At 43.4% G+C, this 27,171-nt stretch overlaps 1 protein-coding gene across 1 annotated transcript in view; it reads left to right on the top strand.

The window, feature by feature from the left end:
* The window catches only part of TEX11 (testis expressed 11), a gene marked incomplete at both ends in the record, with an annotated part of 435,711 nt that overhangs the window by 13,032 nt on the left and 395,508 nt on the right, over positions 1–27,171 (top strand). Inside the window, one exon of the mRNA XM_081081640.1 lies at positions 8,468–8,589. Coding sequence (XP_080937766.1) covers positions 8,468–8,589 — 122 coding nt within the window. The remainder of the gene's footprint in view (positions 1–8,467; positions 8,590–27,171) is intronic.

The following is a 27,171-nucleotide window of genomic DNA, read 5'->3' as shown; positions in this document are numbered from 1 at the left end:
GTGGCCTCAGGCAGAGGCTGAATTAGCACCTCCTTAGATCCAGGAGCCACTGTACCCAGTGGTCAGAGGGGGACCATCCAGATTGCAACTCCTCAGATCCATAAGGGAAACACTCAGGGAGCAGACTCAGTGAGCACCAAAGCCCCACTGAAGCAAGTCTTGCCCCAGAAGGGTGTCTTCAGCACAGAAGTTCTCCCACTTCAGACACAGCTGATTCTCACAGCCAATTGGCCTGGAGGTCAATTCCTCCCAGTGATCCTACAACTACCAAGGCACCAAGAGTGCACCAAGAGTGTCCACCGCAGGTAACTGGGGAGGCTGAGCCACTGGGCCCTACAGGACACCTGGAGCGCAGGGCCACTCTATCAACACAGGGAAGCAGCCAAAATGCGGAGACAAAGAAACAGGTCACAAATGGCAGAAATGGAGGAAAGAAAACGACTGGATATAGAGTTCAAGGCCACGTTTATAAGGTTTTTCAAGAATTTTATGGAAACCGCCGATAAATTTAATGAATCCCTCAATAAGTATAGTGAGACCATGGAGGACATGAAAAAGGACCAACTAGAAATTAAGCATACAATGACTGAAATAAAGAATAATTTACAGAGATCCAACAGCAGACAAGAGGATCCCAAGAATCAAGTCAAAGATTTGAAATACAAAGAAACAAAAAATACCCAACCGAAAAAGAAAAAAGAAAAGAGATTCCAAAAATATGAAGATAGTGTAAGGAACCTCTGGGACAACTTCAAGCGTACCAACATCAGAATTATAGGGGTACCAGAAGGAGAGAGAGGGCAAGATATTGAAAACCTTTTTGAAGAAATAATGACAGAAAACTTCCCCTACCTGGTGAAAGAAATGGACTTACAAGTCCAGGAAGTGCAGAGAACCCCAAACAAAAGGAATCCAAAGAGGACCACACCAAGACACATCATAATTAAAATGCCAAGAGCAAAAGATAAAGAGAGAATCTTAAAAGCAGCAAGAGAAAGACAGTCAGTTATCTACAAGGGAGTACCCATACGACTGTCAGCTGATTTCTCAACAGAAACCATGCAGGCCAGAAGAGAGTGGCAAGAAATATTCAAAGTGATGAATAGCAAGAACCTGCAACCAAGATTACTTTATCTGGCAAAGCTATCATTCAGAATAGAAGGTCAGATAAAGAGCTTCACGGATAAGAAAAAGCTAAAGGAGTTCATCACCACCAAACCAGCATTATATGAAATGCTGAAAGGTATTCTTTAAGAAGAGGAAGAAGAAAAAGGAACTCTTACCATTTGCCACAGCATGGATGGAACTGTAGAGCGGATAAATACCTCAGGATCTCACTCGTTTGTGGAATATAATGAACAACATAAACTGATGAACACGGACTGATCCAGAGACGGAGAGGCATTGATTGGACTGTCGGGCCTTGGAGGGAAGGTAGGGGAGGGTAGGGGTAAGGGGGAAAGATCAACCAAAGGACTTATATGCAAGATTATAGGCCTAACCAATGGACACGGACAACGGGGGGGTGAGGGCATGAGTGGGGGGGGTGGGTAGAGGGTAATGTGGGGACAAGGACACATATGTAATATCTTAATCAATAAAAAATATATTAAAAAAAAAAAGAAACTAACATGAGGCTTGCTTGCTTCAGTGACGGAGGACTCCAACGTTCCCCGCCTGCTACTGCAGGCCTCTGAGCTGGCATTTTGAAACATAGTTACAAAAAATAGAAGCTAAACAAAACCCCAGAAACCAGCTTTCAGCTAGCAGGGATCTCAGACCTGGAGTTGATACAGAGTTTCTATTGTAGAACCGAAACAAACCAGATACCTGCTTTCAGGAGCGGAGGCCTAAGAGCTGGAGCCTCAGAGCTAAAGCTGGCTCAGAATAAAAAAAAGAAAAGAAAAAAAGGGGCAGTTGGGAGCTTCAGTCCCAGTCTGAAAACAGCCCTCAGCCCCTCACCCAGACTGGCCAGGCACCCCAGTGGGGACCCCTACCCTGAAGGGTGTGTGACCAGCTCTAAACAGCCATCATCCCATCATCCAAACTGGCCAGGCACCCAAGCAGGACCCCCACCCTGATCCGGGACACCCTTCAGGGCAAACCAGCCTGCCCCCACCCATGCACCAGGCCTCTATTCTATATAGTAAAAGGGTAATATGCCTCCCAGCACCGGGACCAGCGGAGCCACGAGGTCTCCCGGCACCGGGATCAGCATGACAGGGGGCAGCGCCCAAACCCCCTGATTGCCCTGTGGCTCTGTGTGTGACAGGGGGCGGGGCCACGACCTCCCTATCGGCCCTGCTCTGTTCCTGACAGGGGAAGGCGCCCCAACCCCCTGATCGGCCCTGCTCTGTGCCTGATAGGGGGGGAGCTCCCCAACCTCCTGATTGCCCTGCAGCTCTGTGTGTGACAGGGTGCAGCGCCCCAACCCCCCCACCCCAGGGGCCCTGCTCTGTATGTGACGGGGTAGAGCCATAACCTCCCCATCGGCCCTGCCCTAAGTGTGAGAGTGGCGGTGCCCCAACCCCCTGATCGGCCCTGCTCTGTGGGTGATAGAGGGCGGCACCCCCACCCCCCCACCCCATGGGCCCTGCTCTGTGTGTGATGGGGTAGAGCCATAACCTCCCCATCGGCCCTGCCCTGAGTGTGACAGTGGCGGTGCCCCAACCCCCTGATCGGCCCTGCTCTGTGGGTTATAGAGGGCGGCGCCCCAATCCCCTGATCCGCCCTGCTCTGTGCGTGACAGGGGTCAGCGCCCCAACCCCCTGATGGGCCCGGCTCTGTGCATGACAGGGGGGAGTTCCCCAACCCCCTGATTGACCCTGCTCTGTGTGTGACATAGGGGAGCTCCCCAACCCCCTGATCGGCCCTGCTCTGTGTGTGACATGGGGCAGTGCCCCAACCCCCTGATTGGCCCTGCTCTGTGCGTGACGGGGTGGCGCCGCAACCTCCCCATAGACCCTGCCTTGAGTGTGACAGGGGGCGGTGCCCCAACCCCCAAATCGGCCCTACCCTGAGTGTGACTGGGGGTGGCATCGCAACCTCCCAATCTGCCCTGCTCTGTGCATGACGGGGCGGCGCCCCAATTCCCCAACCAGCCCTGCTCTGAGCCCGAGCAGAGGCTGCACCTAGGGATTAGGCCTGCCCTCTGCCACCCGGGAGCAGGCCTAAGCCAGCAGGTCATTATCTCCCGAGGGGTCCCAGACTGCGAGAGGGCACAGGCCGGGCTGAGGGACCCCCTCCTCCCCCCCGAGTGCACAAATTTTTGTGCACCGGGCCTCTAGTTCTATATAATAAAAGCCTAATATGCTAAGTGTCCGGTTATCTGGTTGTCCGTTCAACCAATCAAGGTGTAATAAGCTAATGATATGCTAAGGCTGTCCAACTCCTCGCTATGATGTGCACTGACCACCAGGAGGCAGACGGTCGACCAGTTGCTATGATGTGCACTGACCACCAGGGGGCAGACGCTCCAACTGGTAGGTTATCTTGCTGCTCGGGTCCAGCCAATCGGAACTGAGTGAGTTGGGCCAGACATGCCCTGGAGCCCTCCCGTGATCCTTCCCCAGCTGGCCAACCTCCTGTATCCCTCCCCAGCTCTGATTGTGCACCGGTGGGGTCCCTTGGCTTGCCCTGTGCCCTCTCAAAATCCAGGACCCCTCGGGGGATGTCAGAGAGCTGGTTTTGGCCTGATCCCGCAGGCCAGGCCAAGGGACCACACTGGTGTACGAATTTGTGCACCAAGCGTCTAGTCATTTTATATTTATACTAGAGGCCCAATGCACGAAATTCTTGCAAGAGTAGGCTGGGCTTCCCTCTGGCTGCTGGCAGGCACTCAGGACCCAGGCTTCCCTTGCAGCCCCAGCTTCATCCGGAAGGTTGCCCGGAAGGACCTCCAGTCTAATTAGCACATTATGCTTTTATTATTATAGACTATTGTAGATATACTAGAGTCCCGGTGCACAAAAATTTGTGCACTTGGGGGGGAGGCTAGTCTCTCAGCCTGGCCTGTGCCCTCTCGCAGTCTGGGACCCCTCGGGAGATAACAACCTGCTGGCTTAGGCCTGCTCCCGGGTGGCAGAGGGTAGGCCCAATCCCTAGGTGCAGCCTCTGCTCGGGCTCAGAGCAGGGCTGGTTGGGGAGTTGGGGCGCCTTCCCCTGTCATGCACAGAGCAGGGCAGATTGGGAGGTTGCGATGCCACCCCCAGTCACACTCAGGGTAGGGCCGATTTGGGGGTTGGGGCACCACCCCCTGTCACACTCAAGGCAGGGTCGATGGGGAGGTTGGGGCGCTGCCCCTTGTCATGCACAGAGCAGGGCCAATCAGAGGGTTGGGGCGCTGCCCCCTGCCACGCACAGAGCAGGGCCAATCAGGGGGTTGGGGAGCTCCCCCCTGTCATGCACAGAGCAGGGCGGATCAGGGGGTTGGGGCGCCACCCTCTATCACCCACAGAGCAGGGCCGATCAGGGTGTTGGGGCGCCGCCACTGTCACACTCAGGGCAGGGCCGATGGGGAGGTTATGGCTCTACCCCGTCACACACAGAGCAGGGCCCATGGGGTGGGGGGGTTGGGGCGCCGCTCCCTGTCACACACAGAGCCGCAGGGCGATCAGGCGGTTGGGGAACTCCCCCCTATCAGGCACAGAGCAGGGCCGATCAGGGGGTTGGGGCACTTTCCCCTGTCAGGAACAGAGCAGGGCCGATAGGGAGGTTGTGGCCCTGCCCCCTGTCCCACACAGAGCCACAGGGCAATCAGGGGGTTTGGGCGCTGCCCCCTGTCACGCTGGTCCCAGTGCCGGGAGGCATATTACCCTTTTACTGTATAGGATAGAGGCCTGGTGCATGGGTGGGACTGGCTGGTTTGCCCTGAAGGGTGTCCTGCATCAGGGTGGGGGTCCCCACTGGGGTGCCTGGCCAGCCTGGATGAGGGGATGATGGCTGTTTGCAGCTGGTCAAACACCCTTCAGGGTGGGGGTCCCCACTGAGGTGCCTGGCCAGTCTGGGTGAGGGGCTGAGGGCTGTTTTCAGGCTGGGACTGAAGCTCCCAACTGCTCCTTTTTTTCTTTTTTTCTTTTTTTTTTATTCTGGGCCAGCTTTAGCTCTGAGGCTTGGCTCCAGCTCTGAGTCCTCAGCTGCTGAAAGTAGGTATCTGGTTTGTTTTGGTTCTATAATCGAAACTCTGTATCAACTCCAGCTCTGAGATCCCGGGCTCGCTGAAAGCAGGTTTCTGGGGTTTTGTTTCGCTTCTATATTTGTTACAATGTTCAAGCTACAGGCTCAGAGGCCAGCAAGGCAGGCGGGGAACATTGGAGTCCTCCGTCACTGAAGCAAGCAAGCCTCATGTTCAGTTTAAGCTGCCTGGCTGCTCGCCACCATCTTGGCTGGCAGTTAATTTGCATATCACCCTGATTAGCCAATGGGAAGGTTAGCGGTCGTACGGTAATTACCTTGTTTCTCTTTTGTTAGATAGGATTGTGAATGATCACCACAGTAAGTCATCACCATAGTAGTTAACACCCATTACCATACATAGGTACAAAAGTTTGTTTTCTTGTGATGAGAACTTTTAAGGTTTGCTCTCTTAGCAACTTTAACATATGTAGTAGAGTATTATTTTTTAAAAATATGTTTTTATTTATTTTAGAGGGAGAAGAAGGGAGAGGGAGAGAGAGATAGAAATATCAATGAGAGAGAAACACCAACATCCATTGGCTGCCTCTTGCATGCCCCCACTGGAGATTGAGCCTGCAACCCAGGTATGTGCCCTGACTGGGAATTGAATTGGTGACCTCTTTGTGTAAGGGTTGATGCTCAACCACTGAGCCACACTGGCTGGGCTGCAGTAGAGTATTATTAACTAAAGTTGCCATTTTGTACATTACATCCCCATGAGTTACTTATTTTATTCCTGGAAGTTTGTATCTTTGACTCCATTCACCCGTTTTCTCTACCACCTAACCCTGACCCCTGGTTAAAATCAGTCTGTTCTCTGTATCTGTGAGCTTGTTGTTTGTTTGCTTGTTTTAAGATTTCACATATAAGTGATATCATATGGTATTTGTCTTTTTCTGGGTCATTTCAGTTAGCATAATGCCCTCAAGGTCCATTATGTTGTCACAAGTGGCAAGATTTCATTCTTTTTTTATGGCTGAAAAATATTCTATTGTAAATATTTAGCACATTTCTTTTTTAAAGATATTTTTAAATTGATTTTAGAGGGAAAAGGAGAGGGAGATAAAAACATTGACATCAACATTGATCGACTGCCTCCTGCACACCCCCTGCTGGAGATCAATTTTGAAATCCCAGGATGTGCACTGACCGGGATTCAAACTGGGACCTCTTGGCACATGGCTCGATGCTCAACCAAGGCCAGGCCACATTTCTTTCTTTCTTTCTTTCTTTCTTTCTTTCTTTCTTTCTTTCTTTCTTTCTTTTTTTTTTTTTTTGTTAATCCTCATCCGACGATATTTTTCCATTGATTTTAGAGAGAGTCGAAGGGAGAGACAGAGACAGAGAGAAACATCAATGTGAGAGACACATCGATTGGTTGCCTCCCGCATGGGCCCCAACGGGGGCCAGGGACCCTGTAACTGAGGTACATGCCCTTGAGCAGAATCAAACCCAGGACTCTTCAGTCTGCATTAAATTACCAAATTAAATTTATTGGGGTGACATTGGTTAGTACATTATATAAGTTTCAAGTATATAATTTTGTAATATGTCATGTGCATATTGTAGGTTTACAGCTGTGAGTACATGAAACACAGTTTATTCCTGTATTATTATTAATTATTGTATTATTTGCTATATGAACAACTGTAAAACTACTTTCTGCCTCACCTTGTTTTTTAAAAAAATATGTTTTTATTGATTTTTTTTTTTAGAGAGAAAGGGAGAGGGAGAGAGAAACATTGATGATAAACATCAATTGGCTGCCTCTTGCATACCCCCTACTGGGGATCTAGCCCACAATCCAGGCATATGACCTGACTGGGAATTGTACCAGCGACCTGTTGGTGCATGGGATGATGCACAATCCACAGAACCACATTAGCTGGGCCCCAACTTGTAGTTTAAGCAAGGGCTGTAATATATATGTCTTTCAGCCTAATATTTACCTAATCTTAGAAGAATCAATATACTTAATATGTCTCATGGGTTTACAGGAGTAAAGAAGCTAGAGATTATTCTTTTAGTATATATCTTATCACCCTTTGTGTACAACATAATTTTTATATTTTTCCTAATACCACTGCTCATGCATTGGGTACTAAAGATTCCATGAGCTGTAAAAAAAGATTTAAGTATATTTGAACATTATTTGCTTTGTGAAGTCTAGTTTTTGATGTTTAACTGAAAATTTTTCATTTAGCAGGTTTATTGTTAATTATAGTAGGTTAAATAGCAGGATGCAGCTTAAATTATTTTTCAGAAGGTACTCTTATAGTATTTTTATGAATATTAACATTTTGCTAGTTGATGCTCAGAAATATTTCAAAAATTACAGACATCTAGATATAAGACCTCTGTTACATGAGTTTGGAAAAACCTCAATTTTGATAGTATAGAAGGCATCAGTTATGATTCTGTGTCAATCTTGGGTTTATGGAATTCCATGTCCTAGTTAGATTTAGCTCAATGGAGTCTGGAGCTCAGACTGTGTAAAAAATGATGACATCACTTGTACAGATTCAGTAACTGGCTAATGTTGTCACTAATTGCACATGTCATTTTTATTTATTTATCTTTATTGTTGAAAGTGTTACAGATGTCCCCCTTTTATCCTATTGACCCCCCTCCTCCTCCTCACTTCTGTCCCCTCTCTAGGTCTTTACCCCACTATTGTCTGTGTCCATGGGTTATGGATATGTGCAAATAAGTTTTTTGGTTGATATCTTCCATCCCTCCCCTGGCCTCTGAGAATCGTCAGATTATTGCATGCTTCCATGCCTCTGGGTCTGTTTTGTTTGTCAGAGAAAGTCATTTTTTTCTCACACAGTAAGGTCAGGACTTCAGAGACAGGGTAAGTTAGCTATGTATGTCTAATGCTTGAAAATATTAATACCAGGTAAGTATTTTAATTTTGCAGGGCACATATCTAAGCGTTCCTTCAGAATGTCTACATTTTCTAGTTTTGAAGACATTATTAATTTCTATTTTGTAGTTTTAAGATGACCTGTAATAACATTACTATTTGTGAAGCATTTTACTTTTGAGAATGAGAGTAATAATTGTTATAAACAAATGATTCCCGGGGAATATAAGTTTCATTTGAAAATTGTACTCCCCTTTTAGCTTAAAAGAACTTTTTCTCTAGTTTGGTTTTACTCTAAAGGTCATCCAAAATTTTTTCATGTTATATTCATTTGACAAACTATCTAGGGCCTGATTTCAAAATGATTTACTACTTTTACCCAATGGTGATAGTTCACAGCACTCTTGTCATCCATTGTTATTTCAGAAATTATTCAAAACCTGATTGTAAAAGATAGTTCACCTGTCATACATGAGGCAATTGATAGACTGTTCATGGACATAGAAAATATCAACAGGGAATCTATGGCTGAAATACAGGATGCTCAGGTTGGTATAAAAATAATTTTGATAAATTAAAAAATATTTATTGTTGAGAGTATTACAGATGTCCCCTTTTATACCCCCATTGTCCCCCTCCACCCAGTTCCCACCCCACCCCAGGCCTTCACCGCCCTACTGTTTGTGTCCATTGATAAGATCTTTGGTTAATCTCTCCCCATTCCCCCTCCCCTCTTCCCTGTGAGATTCATCAGTCTGTTCCATGCTTCCAAGCCTCTGATTCTATTTTATTCACCGGTTTATTTTGTTCATTAGATTTCTTGTTTGTTTATTTTGATTTTTAGATTCAATTGTTGACAGATATGTATTTGTTGCCATTTTATTGTTCATATTTTTTATCTCTTCTTAAAGAATGCCTTCAACATTTCATGTAATATGGTTTGGTGGTGATGAATTCCTTTTGCTTTTTCTTGTTTGTGAAGCTCTTTATCTGACCTTCAGTTCTAAATAAGAGCTTTGCTGGGTAGAGTATTCTTGGTTGTAGGTCCTTGCTATTCATCACTTTGAATATTTCTTGCCATTCCCTTCTGGCCTGCAAAGTTTCTTTTGAGAAATTAGCTGATAGTCATATGGGTGCTCCCTTTTAGGTAAGTAACTAACTGCTTTTCTCTTGCTCCTTTTAAGATTCTCTCTTTGTCTTCGCCCTTGGCATTCTAATTATGACATGTCTTGGTGTGGGCCTCTTTGGGTTCCTCTTGTTTGGGACTCTCCATGCATCCTGAACTTTAAATCTATTTCTTTCACCAGGTAGAGGAAGTTTTCTGTCATTATTTCTTTAAATAGGATTTCAATTTCTTGCTCTCTCTCATCTCCTTCTGGCACCCCCATAATGTAAATGTTGGTACACTTGTTGAAGTTGTGTCAGAGGCTCCTTACACTGTCTTCAGATTTTTTTAATTCTTTTTTCTTTTTGCTATTCTAATTGTGGGTTTTTTTTTGTTTGTTTGTTTTTGCTTCCTCATAGTCCAAATCGTTGATTTGATTGTTGGACTCCTCTACTCTACTGTTGAATCCCTGTAAATTAGTCTTTATTGCAGTTATTATATGCTTAATTTCTGACTGGTTCTTTTTCATGTTTTTTTAAAAAATATATATTTTTATTGATTTCAGAGAGGAAGGGAGAGAGCTAGAGAGATAGAAACATCAATGATGAGAGAGAATCACCAATTGGATGCCTCCTGCATATCCTCTACTGGGGGGACCGCACCCATAACCCGGGCATGTGCCCCCAGCCAGAATCGAACCTGCAACCCTTTAGTCCACAGGCCAATGCTCTATCCACTGAGATCCACTGAGCCAAACTGGCTAGGGCCTTTTTCATATTCTTGACTTTCTCACTAAGATCCTTGAAAGTCTCATGAAGATCCTTGCGTAACCTTATAACCATGGTTTTGAACTCTGTATCTGAAAGTTTGTTTGCTTCCATTTCTTTCATTTGTGACATGTTTCTTTTTCTTCCCATTTTGGCTGTTTCCTTGTGTTTGTTTCTTTGTATTAGGTATAGCTGCTATGTTTCCTGGAATTGGTAGAGTGGCCTTTTGTAGTAGGTGTCCCATAGGGCCCAGTGGCTTAGCCTCCCCAGTCATGCAAGCTGGGCATTCTATTTGCATCCCTGTGTGGGCTGTGTACACAGTCTTATAGTTGAGCCTTGATTGTTGTTGGCATCACAGGGAGAAATTGACCTCCAGGCCAGTTGACTGTGAGGACCAGCTGTAGCTCTAGTGGGAGAGCTGCTGTGTAGGAAACACCCCTGTGGAGCAGGATGTGCTACAGTGGGCTTTGGTCCTCATTGAGTCTGTGTCTTGAGTGTGTTGCTTGTGGATGTTTAGAGTTGTAATTTGCTATGATCTGAAGCTGTCCACCAGGTGCACTGGCTCTAGGGCCTCCAGGGTGGTGCAAAGTCAGCCACTGCCTGGGGTCAACCTGTAGGAGCTATTTGTATTGGGCTTGGAGGTGCCCAGCCAAGGCCCAGCTGTGAAGCAAGGCAGGCTGGTGATAGAGCTGGGTATTGGGCCTTTTATTGATAGGTCTGGGGCAAGCTGCCCCAGCTGAAGTTTGTTTGAGAGATTTTAGCTAACTGAAGCCTGAGCAAGGACAGGCTATTCATATGCAAAAGCCACTGCAAACCGGTTGGGTGGGGCTGCAAATTGGATGGGCGGGGTCGCAAGGATTCACCAGGGGGTAGCAAACAGATATGGTTGCCAGTCAGCCCTGCAACCAGGGAGGTCTCAGCACAGGAACTATGACCTCTGCGAGCACCTCCATGCCCTGATGCCAGACAATCCAGTTCCTCCTCATATGTGTCTGGAGGCTGGAGCATAGAGGAAGTGGGACCTTGTAAATTCAGTTTGTGTGCTGCCCCTTTGAAAGGAACACCTGGGTCTCCAGCAGCCTCCGTGTCACTAAGCCGCAACCCCCACTGGTTTTTACACCTTGTAGTTATGGGGACTTCTCTTCCCAGCTCTGGAAAACTTGGCTGAGGGTCTGGTGTGAGGCTGAGTCCCCTTGCTCCTCACAGTGGCCTCTGCAGAGACAATCTCTCTCCTGGTTAAAAAAGACGGCACACATTGGTGCAGTTCCTGCCGGGTCCATGCCTCCACCCCCCCTACCAGTCTCAATGTGCTGTCTTTTTTTCTTCTCTAGTTGTAGGACTTTCATTCAGCTAGCTTTCAGGCAGTTCTAAATGATGGTTGTTCAGTATTTTAGTTGTAATTTTGATGTGGTTGTGGGAGGAGGTGAGTACAGGCATTTACCTATGCCACCATCTTGCTTCCTGTTTGATAGGTTTTATGATGATTTAATTTAATGCATAAGTAAAAATGATTAATCATTGCTAAATACATAGAAATCTGGTGGGAAGAAAATGTCAGCCGAATAGGTAGACATATCATGCACCTTGTCCCCGGGCCAGGCTAGAAAAGCAACTAAATTGGAGAACATCCACCAGGAATTAACAAATTAAACACAGTTGAGAAGACAATTCACAACAAGGAAGGGCAGAGGATGCCTAGAGAATGGTAGAAATGGGTATCTGGGTTGGAGAGAGACACACAACCACTGGCCTGAGAGTGTGAGGAGGATACTGCATTGCACCAAAGTTGTGTCCCTTGGTGACAGGCTTAACATCCAACTGTGAAAAGGAAATGCCACAGTGCTGCTGGCAGCCATGGAATCTAGACCTAAGACCACAGCTGCGAAAGGCTGTGCCCTGAAAGGCAGCCTGAAAAGTGGCCCAAACAGTGCGGTGCTGGGGCAGGGGGAGAGAAATACACAGTTTTGTGGTTGTTTTGCCTTTGTTTTGTCTTTGCTTTCATTTGCTAAAACCAAATCATAGGACATTTCCATTGCAAACACTCATCTGAGGCTGTGGTGCAGGTAGAGGCATAGATTTGTGGAGCCTGAGGAGAGGCTGTGGAGAAAAGAAGGGCAAAGAGACATGACCAGGAATCCTGCATTGGGACATTTGTAACCTTCCAAACCCAAGTGGCCATTTATTTCCTGAAGAGCTAGCCCCTCCCAGTAGCCTCAAGGCAGGTCATACAGCCTACGACACCCTGCCTGCATTTTGAGCAATACAAAGGAAACAGACTCTGAATAGCCCCAAAGAGCTCTCAGTGACTGGGTTGGAAGAGGGACCAGTCTACCCCACTATTATGAGAACCAGACTGATAAAAACTCCATGTTGTCAGCCAACCCCACTGGTCTCTATATAAGGATCTCTGACCAACCAAGGCCAGAGTAATATTTTGGGCCACTCACAGAGGAGTAGCTCTGGGTCAGGGAAAAAAACATCTATCTGATTCCTGGAAAGTGAAACAGCACACCTCCCCACCTAAAGCCCTGTTAAAAACAGACACTTGAATGATTAAGATTGGTAGCTGTCAGACAGGCAAAGCAGGCAAATTGGTCCCACCTGCTTGCAGCCAAAGCCTATGGAAACAGACATAAACACAGGAGTGGTAGATTACTTGGAGCTTCAACATGGTGCAAAACACCAAAGACAGTGCCTGACAGTGGTCAGGACCTAACTACCTAACAGGCATCCCAGAATTGGTAGACAGAACAGAGGAGTGGGGTTCTAAACCAGTCTCCATGGGGCATTAAAATTCAGCTGAAGTGAATGACGCTTCACTTCTTTAGTTTTTTAAATAAAAAAATTTTAAGTATTAGTTTTTTATTCTATTTTTAGTTTTTATTATTTTATCTTATTTTTTCACCTTTCTCTTCCATGCCTCTCCCTTTTTCATCCTGTTGTTTCTTCTCCTGTCCCCACTTTAGTTTTTCTCTTTCATTTCTTTTTACCCCTTGTTAAAAATTGATCTTCTTTATCTGCTTTATTGATGTGTTACTATTATTGTCGTCTCTGTTGGCTTATTCTTATATCTAATTTCCTCTTCCCTGCTCCTACACCATTTTCCCTTCTCTTTTTCTTTGCTAGTCAATTCTTTTTCCTCTCCTCTCTTACTCTTTTATTCTCCTACTTTTTCAATTCGTTTCACTTCCTAAATTCAGGCCTATTTGCTATCTCCTCTATACTCCTTTTAAATAAATAAATAGTTTTTATTTTTATTTTCTTTTTTCACTTTTGTATTCTTAACCACTCATTCTCTTCCTACCTCCTCTATACTAAACCATGGTCCTTCTCATATTCATCCAATTCCTTTACCTTGTTTTCTGTATTTGAGCTCTGCCTCTACAGATTCTGCTCCCGTTTATTCTGGGTGTTTTTTTGTTTGTTTGTTTGTGATTTTGATTTATTTCTTTGTTTTGTGGTGTTTCCTCCTCATATTATTTTCTTTCCTTTTTTCCTTTCTCACTATCATTTTTGCTCTCTTTTTTCTCTCCTAATTCTTTTTTTCTCTGGTGGTCACTTTTATTGGGGTTATAGGTGTCTTGGGTACATTTGTGTCCTGTTTCTTTTCTGTCATGACTTACCCTATTGTATTTTGTGCTATTAAGTCATCACCCCCATAATGGTGTGCACAACATGCTAGAGAGTGAACCACATAACCAGACACCCTGAGAGGAGACTCCATTCATGAATGGGACAATAACATTCAAGACCCAACTACATCAAGAGAACCCAAATATCTCATGTAGGGGGCCTTCCTAGAATACCAGCTCAGAAGCCTTGAGAGACTGCACCACTGAGTTCTACAAAACATCTACTACATAAGAACAATTCAAAAAAATCTGGGTGGAATAGCAGTTTGATCTAATACACAGAAAAAATCACAAGGAACAGTAAAAATGGGGAGACAAAGAAACAACCTCCCAATGAAAGAAAATGAGGAATCAGCAGGAAAGGAAAGAAATGAAATGGAGGCAAGCAATTTGTCAGAGAAAGACTTCGGCGTAATGGTTATAAGGCTGCTCAAATATCTGGAGGAGAAATTCACCATGTGTAAGAATCAAGAGGAAATGAAGACTGACAGAGCTGCAATAAAGAACACAATGGAAGGTTTCAACAGTATACTAGAAGCTGAGGACTGATTCAGTGAGTTATAAGACAGGGTAGAAAAACACCCAAGCAAAGCAGCAACTGGAAAAATAACCTTAAAAGCAGACAAGAATCTAAGGGAGCTTTGGGACAACATGAAATGAAACAACATCTGCATAATAAAGGTGCCAGAAGGAGAGGAAGCTGAGGAGGGGATAGAAAACCTGTTTGGAGAAATAATGACAGAAAACTTCCCTGACTGGGAATAAAAATGTCGTACAAGTACAAGAAGCACACGGAGTCCCAAACAAGTTGAACCCCAAAAGACCAACACAAGGACACATTGTAATTAAATTAGCAAATATCAATGACAAAGTAAAAATTTTAAAGGCTGCCAGAAAGGTACAGAAAGTTACTTACAAGGGATTTCCCATTAGACTATTAACTGATTTCTCAACAGAAACACATCAGGCCAGAGGAAATGGAATGAAGTATACAAAGTGAAGCAAAGGCATTGAATCCAAGAGTATTATACCCAGCAAGACTATCATTCAAAATTGAAGGTGAAATAGGGAGCATCACACACCAAGATAGCAATACAAGAAATTCTAAAGAGATTTCTGTAAAAAGAACAAATAAAAATAGAAGGAACACAGGCATAAAGAATAAAAATGGCAACAGACAAGTACCTATCAATAATAACCTTAAACAAAAATAGATTAAATGCTAAAAATAAAAGACATAGGGGAGCTGAATGGATAAGAATACATGAACCATATATATGCTGTCTACAAGAGACCCCATTAGAACAAAGGACTCACACAGACTGAAAGTGAAGAGATGGAAACAATTTTTTTCAGGCAAATTGAAATGAATAAAAAATACTTATATTTGATAAAATAGACTTGAAAGTGAAGGTCGTAGCAAGAGATAAGGAAGGTCACTTCACAACACTAAAGGGATCAGTTCAATAGGACAATATAACTTGTATACATATATGCACCCAGTAGAGGAGCACCCAAATATATAAAAAGACTTCTGGAAGATATCAATGGAGAAATTGACAACAATGCAATCATAGTAGGGGATGTTAATACCCCATTGACATCACTGGTTAAATCCTGTAGACAAAAAACTCAAAGAAACAGCAATCCTAAATGATACACTAGATCAGATGAAATTAATTGACATCTTCAGAACATTTCACCCCAAATCTAAGGAATATACATTCTTCTCAAGTGCACATGGGAGCTTTTCAAAGATAGACCACATATTAGGGCACAGGCTAAGTCTCTATAAATTCAAAAAGTTTGAAATCATATCAGTCATCTTCTCAGATCACAGTGGCATAAAAGTAGAAATCAAATACAATAAAAACGAAAAAATCAAAAACATGGAGGCTACTTAGCATGCTATTAAACAATGAATGTATTACCATAGAGATCAAAGAGGAAATAAAAGACATTCTGGAAAAATATGAAAATGAAAAAACAACAATCCAAAATCTATGGGACACAATGAAAGCATTCCTGTGTGGGAAGGTCATAGCACTACAGGCCTACCTTAAAAAAAAAACAAAAACAATTAAAACTGATATTAAGTTACCTAACCCTACAATGTAAAGAACTAGAAATAGAGCAACAAAAAAGCCCAGATTAAGTAGAAGAAAAGAAATAGCCATCAGAATAGAAATAAATGACATAGAGACAAAGAAAGTACAAAAGATCAATATAACCAAGAATTTCTTCTTTGAAAGGATAACAAGATTGATGAATCTCTTGATAGGCTCCCCAATAAGCACTGAGAGAAGACCCAAATAAACAAAATCTGAAATGAAAGAGGTGTAACAACCAACTCCACAGACATACAAAGGATTGTAAAAAAAAAAAAAACTACCACAAACAAGTCTACTCCAACAAACTAGACAACCTAGATGAAATGGACATATCCCAAGAAAACTATAATGTTCCAAAACTTAAGAATAATCAGAAAATTTAAATAAACCAATAACTACTGATGAAACTGAAGCAGTAATCTAAAAACTTCCAGCAAACAAAACCACTTGTCCAGATGGCTTCACAGGGGAGTTTTACCAAACTTTCAAAGAACTAACTCTGGTCCTCTTCAGGCTATTCCCAAAAATTCAAGAAGGAGGAACACTGCCAAGTTCTTTCTCTGAAGCCAGCATTATCCTCATTCCCAAACCAGATAAAGACGTTACAAAGAAAGAGAATTACAGGTCAATATCCCTAATGAACATAGTTTCTAAAATCCTCAACAAAATATTAGCAAATTGCATCCAGCAATGCATTAAAATGATCATGCAACATGACCAAGTGAGATTTATTCCGGTGATGCAAGGCTGGTACAATATTCATAATAAATCAATAAATATGATACATTATCTAAACAAATTTAAAAAACCAAAATGATCATATCAATTGATGCAGAAAAAGCATTTGACAAAATCCAACACCCATTTTTGATAAAAACTCTCAGCAAAGTGGGAATAAAGTGACTATACCTTAACATAAAAAAAGCCTTATATGATGAATGTATACCAACATCATACTCAATGGGCAAATACTAAAACCATTTCCCCTAAGAGCAGGAACAAACATGGATGCCCACTTTCACCACTCCTGTTTGACATAGTACTGGAAGTTCTAGCTATAGTGATCAGACAATAAGAAATAAAAGGTATTAAACTATTAGATTTTATAAATGAATTCTGCAATGTAGCAGGAGACAAAATTAACACACAGAAGTCTGTGGTATTTTTATACACCAATAATGAACTCACAGAAAGAGAAATTGAACAAACATTGCCGTTTACCATTGCAATAAAAAAATTAAGATACCTAGGAATAAACTTAACTGGAGGTAAAAGACCTGTATTCGGAAAACTATATGACATTGAAGAAAGAGATAGAGGAAGATATCAAGAAGTGGAAGAATATACCGTGTTCATGGATTGGTAGAATCAATATCCTTAAAATTTCCATACTACCCAAAGGAATCTATAGATTCAATGCAATCCCCATTAAAATTTCAATGACATATTTCACAGACCTAGAACAACTTCTTCAAAATTTATATGGAATAAAGAAAGACCCTGCAATAGCCACAGCAATCCTGAGAAAGAAGAACAAAGTTAGAGGGATCACAATAGCAGATATCAAGCTATATTACAAAGCCACCATTCTAAAAACTGGCTGATATTGGCTCAGGAATAGGCATATAGATCAATGGAACAAAATATAGACCCCAGAAAATTTACCAAGCCATTATGCTTAATATTTGACAGAGGAGGAAAGAGCATACAATGTAGTTGAGAAAGTCTCTTCAATAAATGGTTTTGGGAAAATTGGACAGATTCATGCAAAAAAAATGAAGCTAGACCACCAATTTAAACCATGGAAATAAAACCCCCCAAAACTCAAAATGGATAAAAGACTTAAACGTAAGATGGAAAACCATACAAATATTAGAAGAGTCCACAGGCAGCAATAGACATTTGTTGTACTAATATCTTTACTGATAAATCTCCTAGGACAGTGGTCGGCAAACTCATTAGTCAACAGAGCCAAATATCAACAGTACAATGATTAAAATTTCTTTTGAGAGCCAAATTTTTTAAACTTAAACTATATAGGTAGGTACATTGTTATTAACTTAATTAGGGTACTCCTAAAGCTTAGGCAGAGCCACACTCAAGGGGCCAAATAGCCGCATGTGACTTGCGAGCTGCAGTTTACTCACCATGGTCCTAGGACATTGGAAACTAAGGAGAAAGAAAACAAATGGACTACATCAAAATAAAAAGTTTATGCACAGCAAAAAAAACCATCAACAAAACAAGTGAGCCCACTGCATGGGAGAACATATTTGCCAGTGTTATCTCAGATAAGGGTTTAATCTCCAAAATTTATAGGGAACTCATTCAACTTAACAAAGGGAAGGTAAACAATCCAGTAAAAAAATGGGCAAAGGAACGTTTTAAATAGACACTTTTTGAAAGTACACATACAGGAAACAAACATACAAAAAATGATCAAAGTCACTAATCATCCAAGAGATGCAAATCAAAATGACAATGAGGTACCAACTCAAGCCTGTCAGAATGTCTGTCATCAACAAATCAACAAATGATAAGTGCTGTCGAGGATGTGGAGAGAAAGGAACCCTCGTATACTGCTGGTGGGAATGTAGACTGGCGCAGCCACTGTGGAAAACAGTATGGAGTTTCCTCAAAAAATTAAAAATGGAACTCCCATTTGACCCAGTGATCCCACTTCTAGGAATATATACCAAGAAGTCAGAAACACCAATCAGAAAGAATAATGCACCCCTATATTCATGACAGCACAATTTACAATAGCTATGATTTGGAAACAGTCTAAGTGCCCATCAGCAGAGGAACGGATTAAAAAGCCATGGTATATCTACAGAATGTAGTACTATGCTGCTATAAAAAATATGAACTCTTAATATTTGCAACAGCATGGGTGGAACTAGAGAGCATTATCCTAAGTGAAATAAGCCAGTCAGAGAAAGATAAATATCACATGATCTCAATCATTTGTGGAATATAGTGAACAACATAAACTGATGAATAAAAATAGATCCAGAAATATAGAAGCATTGAACAGACCATGAATCCTCAGAGGAAAGGCAGGCAAGGTGAGAAAGGGGGACGGGTAACAGATCAACCAAAGGACTTGTATGCATGCATAGAAGCGTAACCAGTGGACACAGACAGTAGGGTGGTGCGAGCATGTGTTGGGGCTCGGGTGCAGCCAGGGATAGGTCAGTGTGGGAAAAAGGAAACATTTTTTAAACAATAACGAATTTAAATTGAAAACAACACATAGAAATGTATTTTTGCATTTTCAAGCCTAATATCACATTTTAAAAACAATGGAGAGATGAAAAGTGGCAGCAGAGTAAGTGGATGCTGTACTGACATACTCCCTGGAGAAAACTAGAAGTACAATTATAATACATAAAACTTCCTGAATAATCAACAGAAGATTCATTGGAGAAAACCCTGATAACAGGACTGAAAGTGGAGAGCTCATAGAGCAGTGATGGCGAACCTATGACATGCGTGTCAGAGGTGACACGTGAACTCATTTTTTTGGTTGATTTTTCTTTGTTAAATGGCATTTAAATATATAAAATAAATATCAAAAATATAAGTCTTTGTTTTACTATGGTTGCAAATATAAAAAAATTTCTATATGTGACACGGCACCAGAGTTAAGTTAGGGTTTTTCAAAATGGTGACACGCTGAGCTCAAAAGTTTCGCCATCACTGTCATAGAGTCTGGTAAGAGGAGTGGAGGCACAAAATGGCTGGTGTGCTCCCACAGATAGCAACTGAAGTTGTGGAGAGACATCTCAGCTGTAGGGGTTGGCAGTGAGAACTCTGCAGTCTAATTCCCAGGGTGGGCTGACCAGAGAGCACCAGAACTGACAAGGTTACTCACATAAATACTGGCTGTGAAAAGCTGAAGGGTTGCTGTCTGCCAGGGAAAGAAGGCTGGAAATTCAGCCACCCTCTTAAAGGGCCAACACAGAATTCCCGTTGGAGTCACCCACCTTGTGCTCTGGCATGGGAGGGCAGAGTGAACTGGAGCTATGTGATCAGAAGCCAGGATTGGGGGCTCTGTGGTTAGATTTCAGAAGGCAGACATCCCAGCTTACTGTGCTTAATCATTCCCTCATGCTGCGGAGGTCATCTTTCTCACACAAGTATTTGGTATACAGGTAACTTTGCCTGGGGTAAGACAGTTGATACACCCTATTGGAAAACACCTTGCTCCAGGGTGCAGAGTACTTGAGGCTCATTAAGAGACTGAAAATATCAGTTAGCTTCCTGGCAGAAGCAATTGCTCCATCCTGTTGGAAATACTCTCATCACACCTGTGGATGATTGCCTGAGGACCACTCAAGACTGAATTGAACCAGTCTGCAGGCAAAGGTGGTCTCTGGAGTCTTTGCCTGATCTTATTAGTCAGAAACAGAGTTTGACACTGTCCTGCACTAGAGATTGAGAGGCGTAGCAGATCTGTCTAATACATAGTCAGAAACCCAGACAGCCAAAATGAGGAGACAACGAAATAACCCCTAAATGAAAGAACAAGAGAATTCTCCAGAACAGATAAATTAAATGGAGATAAGAAATTCATCTGATACAGAATTCAGAATACTGTGGTAAAGATGCTTAACAGCATGAGAAAAGATACACTAACCATCCTATCTAACAAACATGGTAATTAACTGTACCTTCACTACCATCACCATTAGCTGATCAGCGTGATATGCAAATTAACTGCCAATAAAGATGGTGGCTAATTTGCATACTGCAGGCAGGGCAGGACACTGGGAGCCACCATCCAGGCCCCCGTGTGTGACCCCAGGAGCCGCGGAAAGCCAGGCCGCAGGCAAGGTGGTCCCCGGGACCCAGGAGCTGCCTTGCCTGCTGCCTGTGATTGTGATCGTGATCATAAAGCTGGGCCGCAGGCAAGGTGGCCCCCTGGGACCCAGGAGCCCGTCAGGGAGGTCTGCAGGCGAAGCAGCGATCAAGCTTTGACAGAGAGGGTGGGGGTGGAAGGAGCTACAGGAGCAGCTCTGGCCAGAGACTGAAGACTCCAGCCGGACTGAGGAGCAAAGACTGAAGGCTCCAGCTGCAGCGAAGACTGTCCAGAGTGAAGATGGAAGGTGGTGGCCAGAGTGAAGTTCTGGGTCCCGGGTGCCAGAGGAAAACTAGTGCTGGCAGCCAAGGGAAAGAAGGCCTATTGCATGAGTCTTTGTGCAACAGGCCTCTAGTATTAACATAAAGAATGACAGCACAAATAACACATTGGAAGTAATACACAGCAGATTAGGGGAAGCTGAGGATTGAATCAGTGAATTTGAAGACAGTTGAAATAAATCACACAGAACAACAACAAAACAGCAATTAAAAAACAATACAACAGCTTAAGGAAGCTGTGGGACAACATGAAATGTAACAATATTCAAATACCAGGTGTGCCAGAAGAGGCAGAAAAGGAGAAAGGGATAGAGAACATGTTTGCAGAAGTAGTGGCAGAAAGCTTCCCTAACCTAGTAAATCCAGCAGACACAGAGAACCTCAAGCAAGGCCATGCCTAGATACATCATAATTAAAATACCAAAAATTAAAGACAAACGGAGAATCTTAAAAGTAGCAAGAGAAAAGCAGACTTACCTATGAAGGAGCACTAATAATGCTGACACCTGATGTCGCATCAGAAACCCTACAGGCTAGAAGGGAATGGCAAGAAGTACTCGAGGTAATGGAAAGCAAGGATTTGAAACCAAGATTACTATATTAAGCAAGGGTATCATTCAAAATAGACCGTCAAATTAAGACCGTCCCAGACAAAAAAAAGGCTAGAGGAGTACATTAGCACCAAGCCAACATTACAAGAAATGCTAAAGGTACTGCTCTAATGAGAAGAAGAAAGAGAAATCTAGTCATACAGAATTAAAATGGCAATAAATGAGTACCTATCAATAATAATCTTAAATGTAAATGGGTTATATGCTCCAACCAAAAGGCATTGGGCAACTGAATGGATACAAAAATATGACCCAACTATATGAAGTCTACAAGAGACCCACCTCAGAACAAAAGACACACACAGGATGAGAGTTTAGGGATGGAAAATTATTTCCATGTAAATGGAAAAGAAAAAAAAGCTGGAATAGCAATACTCATATCCAACAAAAAAGTTTCAAAATGGAGGGCATCACAAGAGACAACAGGTCACTACATAATACTAAAGGGATTGATCCAACAAGAGGATATAACCCTGGTAAACATACAGTGGGGCCTTGACTTACGAGTGTCCCGACTAATGAGTTTTTCGAGATACGAGCCGTCTCTCGGCTGATTTTTTGCTTTGAGTTGCGAGCTTAAGTTCGGGTTACAAGCCAGCTTTAGATCCCCCCCCCCCCCGCTAGTTGGCACAGCAAACATCACAGTGAACGCCACATCAGCCCAGCATCACGTGTCTCACTCATTCACTTTATGATTTGACATACGAGTAATTTGAGTTACTAGCTCTGTCACGGAACGAATTAAACTTGTAAGTCAAGGCCCCACTGTATATGCTCCCAATATAGAAGCACCAAAATATATTTTAAAAAAACTTCTATAGGACTTTAATATCAGGCTTTAATACCACCTGACTTCACTGGATAGATCTTCCAGAGAAAAACTTAACAAGGGTACAGTGACTCTAAAGGACACACTGGATCAGATGGATTGAATAGACATTCATAGAGCACTTCACCCAAAACTGCAGAATATACATTCTTTTCAAGTGCACATGGATCATACAGAAAGATAGACCACATGTTAGAACACAAAACAAATCTCTACAAGTTCAAGAAGATTGAAATCATATCAAGCATCTTCTCAGGACACAGTGGAATGAAATTAGAAACCAAATACAGTATAAACACCCTAAAAGATTCAAACACATGGAGAGAAATGGCATGTTATTAAACAATGAATGGGTTACCAACCAGATCAAGAAGTAAAATACTTGCTGGAAACAAATTATAATGGACAGACAACAATCCCAAATCTCTGGGACAAAGCAAATGCAGCACTAATAGGGAAGTTCATAGCAGTGCAGGCCTACATCAAAAAACAAGAAAAATCAACAATAATTTTTTTTTTACTAAGTTTTATATATGTCTCCTTTTCCCCTTATTGGCCCCCTCCAACCATTCCCACCCTGGGGAAACTCCCACCCTCTAGTGTCTGTGTCCATTGGTTATGCTAATATGTATGCATACAAGTCCTTTGGTTGATCTCTATCCCCCACACCTCCCCTGCCATTTGTCTCTGGATCTATTTTTTGTTCATCAAATTATGTTGATCATTATATCCCACATATGAGTGAGATCATGTGATATTTATCTTTCTCTGACTGGCTTATTTGCTTAGCATCATGTTCTCCAGTTCCATCTGTGCTGTTGCAAATGGTAAAAGTTCCTTCTTTTTTATAGCAATGTAGTATTCCATTGTGTAGATGAACCACAGTTTTTTAATCCACTCATCTACTGATGGGCACTTGTTTCCAAATCTTAGCTGTTGTAAATTGTGCTGCTATGAACATAGGGGTGCATATATCCTTTCTGATTGGTGTTTCTGATTTCTTGGGGTATAGTCCTAGAAGTAGGATTACTGGGTTAAGTGGGAGTTCCATTTTTAACTTTTTGAGGAAACTCCATACTGTCTTCCACAGTGGCTGCACCAGTCTGCATTCCCACCATCAGTGCACAAAAGAAAAGAGGGCACAAATGATATCAAGGAGAGAAAAAATGGTGAGAGAAAAGAAAAAGAAGAAAAAGAAAAAAATATATATATGGTGAGAAAACACCACAGAACAAACAGATAAACCAAAAAATGCAAACACCAAACACCCAGAAAAGAGGTTGGGGGCAGAATCTGTAGAGGCCGAGCTTACATACAGAAAGTAAGGTTAAGGAATGGGATGAATATGGGGAGGACCTCAGTTTAACATAGAGGAAGTAGAAAGGATGAGTGGATGAGAAGAAAGAGAAAGAGAAAGAAGAAAAAAATTAGAAAAAAATGATTTTAAAAATAGGATATAAAAATAGAATGAAAAAATATTTTGAAAAGTAATAAAAATAAACAAGTCAAAAAAATAAAGAAAAAATAAAATAAAATATAAAATAAAAATGAAAAAGTGAAGTGTCATTCGTTTTCCGCTGAGTTTTAATGCCCCATGGGGGCTGGTTTAACATCCCACTCTTATGTACTATCTGCCACTTCTCAGTTTCCTGTTAGATTGTTGAAGTTCCAAGCGGTCCACTGCTCCTCTGTTTGTGACTATCTCCACAGCCTTGATTGTAAGCTGGCGGGACCAATCTGCCCACTTAGCCTGTCTGCCCACTTTCAATCTTAATCTCTCAAGCAGCTGTTTCTGACAGGGCTATAGTTGGGGAGGTTGTTGGGACTGAACGGCCTCTCTTCAGCCCAGTCTTTGAGGGCTATTATTCAGATGAATTTTGTATCCTTTGTAACACTCAGTGTGTAGTCTGGGTGTGGCTGTATTGGTTGCTTGGAGACTGCAGGGAAGGGCTCTCTTTTCAGGAGAAAATGGCTGCTTAGGTCTGTTGTGTCAGGTATGTCCCAGTGTCAGTCTTCAGGCCACCTCTTCCCGACCCGCTCCTCTCCCCAGCCTCTCCCCAGACTCCACAAGCCCACACCTCCACCTGCACTTCAGCCATGAGTGAGTGTTTGTATCTGAAAGGTCCTATGAACTAGGTATATTGAATAAAATCAAAGACCAAAAAGAGGAGAAAGAGCTGTGCCACTGCGAGCCCAGTGCGGCTTGGGCCTCTCATGGCTGTGGGCATAGATCTAGAATCTCCTGCCACCAGCAGCCCTGCGGACCTCCTTTGCACAGTCAGATGCTACACCTGTCCCAAGGGATGCAGCCTCGGTGCTGTGCGGCTTCCTTCCGACCCTCTGGGCTTGGAGGTCTCACACTTCTTTCCAGCCCAGATCCTTGATTTTACTGTTCTTCAGGTGTCCTCTGCCCTTCCCAGCTGCGAATTATCTCACCAGCTGTGTCTACTTCACCAATCCAAGGGGGATGTTATTCTATTTAGTTACTCCTATCTGCTCCAGGACAAGGCTTGGGACACATCTGCTCATTGTGCTGCCATTTTGTCTCTCCCAGAAATCCATATTTAAAATAATTATAGAATTGTACACTGAAAACTTATATATGTTATTAACATCACCCCAATAAATTTAACTAAGAAAGAAAAATTATTCAAAGTTATGACCTCAAAATTATGTACTGAAGTCAATATGTCTTTATATTTGTTATTTATTGATTTACTGATTAAGTGTGAAGTGTTTCATTTTTTAAATTTTTTATTTATTGATTTTAAAGAAAGGAGAAGGGAGAGAGAGAGAGACATCAATCTGCTGTTCCACTTATTGGTGCATTCACTGGTTGCTTCTTGTATGTGCCCTGACCAGGAATCGAACCCACATATTGGAGTATTGGGATGATGCTCTAAACAACTGAGCTATCTGGCCAGGTTTTGTTGTTGTTGTTTCTTTTTTTGTTGATTTGAGAAAGTAAAGGAATGAAGAAGAAGGAGAGGGAGAGGGAGGGTGAGAGGGAAAGAAATGTTGATTTGTTGTTCCACTTATTGATGCATTTCTTTTTTTTTAATATATTTTATTGATTTTTTTACAGAGAGGAAGGGAGAGAGATAGTCAGAAACATCGATGAGAGAGAAACATCGATCCGCCGCCTCCTGCACACTCCCCACTGGGGATGTGCCCGCAACCCAGGTACATGCCCTTGACCGGAATCGAACCTGGGACCTTTTAGTCCGCAGGCCGACGCTCTATCCACTGAGCCAACCCGGTTTCGGCTATGCATTTCTTCGTAGCTTCCTATACGTGCCCTGAATGGCAATCAAACCCACAACCTTAGTGCATTGCTATAATGCTCTAACCATCTGACCTACCTGACCATGGCCAGAAACTTTTTTCTGAATTAGGAGGGATAGTTCTAGGAAACCCCCAAGCCCAATTGCTATTGTTTCTTAAGTTAAGAATTTGGGCCTTTCAAAACCTGTCCTCCAGGAAGGAAATGCTCTAGCAGTCGCCAGCCTTTCGGATCATCAGTTGGCACCTGCTGCTCTAGACAATCTGTTGAAATCTGGCTACAAAGGCACTTTACATTTTAGCAAATCCACTCCTAGGTATTTCCCCTAAGAAAAATGAAAACCTAAACCATTTCAAAACATCTACACTAATAAAAGAGAAACATGTAAATTGGTGTCACTCTGCCACGCCCACCAGCCAATCAGGAGTGAGTATGCAAATTAACCCAACCAAGATGGCGGCAGCCATGGAGCTAGAGCAAGCAGGCGGCTTGGGTTGCCCCTGGCGATGGAGGAAGCCAAGCTTCCCACCTGCCCTGGCCAGCCCTGGCCTCCACTCAAGGTTACAAAGTTTTAATTATAGAAGATAAATAAATTCCAGATACCTGCTTCCCTCCGTTCAAGGAAGCGCTGAAAAAAAAAGAAAAAAGGGAGGGGCTGGGAGCTTGGGTCACTGGGGTCCCCGGCTAGCCTGCAAACAGCCATCAGCCCCTCACCCAGGCTGGCCACCTCCCCCCCAGCGGGGACCCTCACCCCATAGGGGCCTGGCTGGCCTGGAAACCACCACAGGCCCCTCGCCGAAGCCATCCCATGCCCCAAGGGAACCCCCACCTGATCTGGGACATCCTTCAGGGCAAACCAGCCAGCCCCCACCTGTGCACCAGACCTCTATACTAATAAAAGGGTAATATGCTAATTAGACTGGGAGACCTTCCAGGAGACCTTCCAGATGTTCTTCTGGACAAAGCCATGGTGGTGGGGCCAAGATAGAGGTGGTTAGAGGCCAAGAGGGGAGGGCAGTTGTGGGTGATTAGGCTGGTGGGGGGCGGGGTCATTGGGGGTAAGCAGACCACCAGGGGGGCCATTTGGGGGCAAGCAGGCCATCAGTGGGGGTCAGTAGGAGGTGATCAGGACAGTGGGGGGCAGCTTGGAGTGAGCAGGCCAGCAGCGGGGCAGTTGGGGGCGAGCAGGCCAGTTGAGAGGGAAGGTGGGGGTGAGCAGGCCAGCATGGGGGGCAGTTGGGGGTGATCAGGCTGGTGGGGGGACACTTGGGGGCAAGCAGGCCAGCAGGCAGAGTGGTTAGGGGCAATTAGGCAGGCAGGCAGGCAGGTGAGCAGTTAGGAGCCAGTAGTCCCGGATTGCGAGAGGGATGTCTGAATGCCGGTTTAGGCTCAATCTCTGTAAACCAGCAGTAGGACATCCTTCGAGGGGTCCCAGATTGGAGAGGGTGCAGGCCGGGCTGAGGAATACCCCCTCCCCCATGTACGAATTTTGTGCACTGGGCCACTAGTCCTATCTAATAATAGGCAAACATGGTAATTGACTGTACCTTCACTACGCCTCCCATTGGCTAATCAGCGCTATATGCAAATTAATCACCAACAAAGATGGTGGCTAATTTGCATACTGCAGGCAGCGTGAGCCGCCAG

This window comes from Myotis nattereri (assembly GCF_964212035.1).
Source record: "Myotis nattereri genome assembly, chromosome: X".
Taxonomy (NCBI): Eukaryota; Metazoa; Chordata; class Mammalia; order Chiroptera; family Vespertilionidae; genus Myotis; species Myotis nattereri.
Note: the sequence above shows the minus strand (reverse complement) of the source record. Positions and strands in the feature narration are given on the sequence as shown.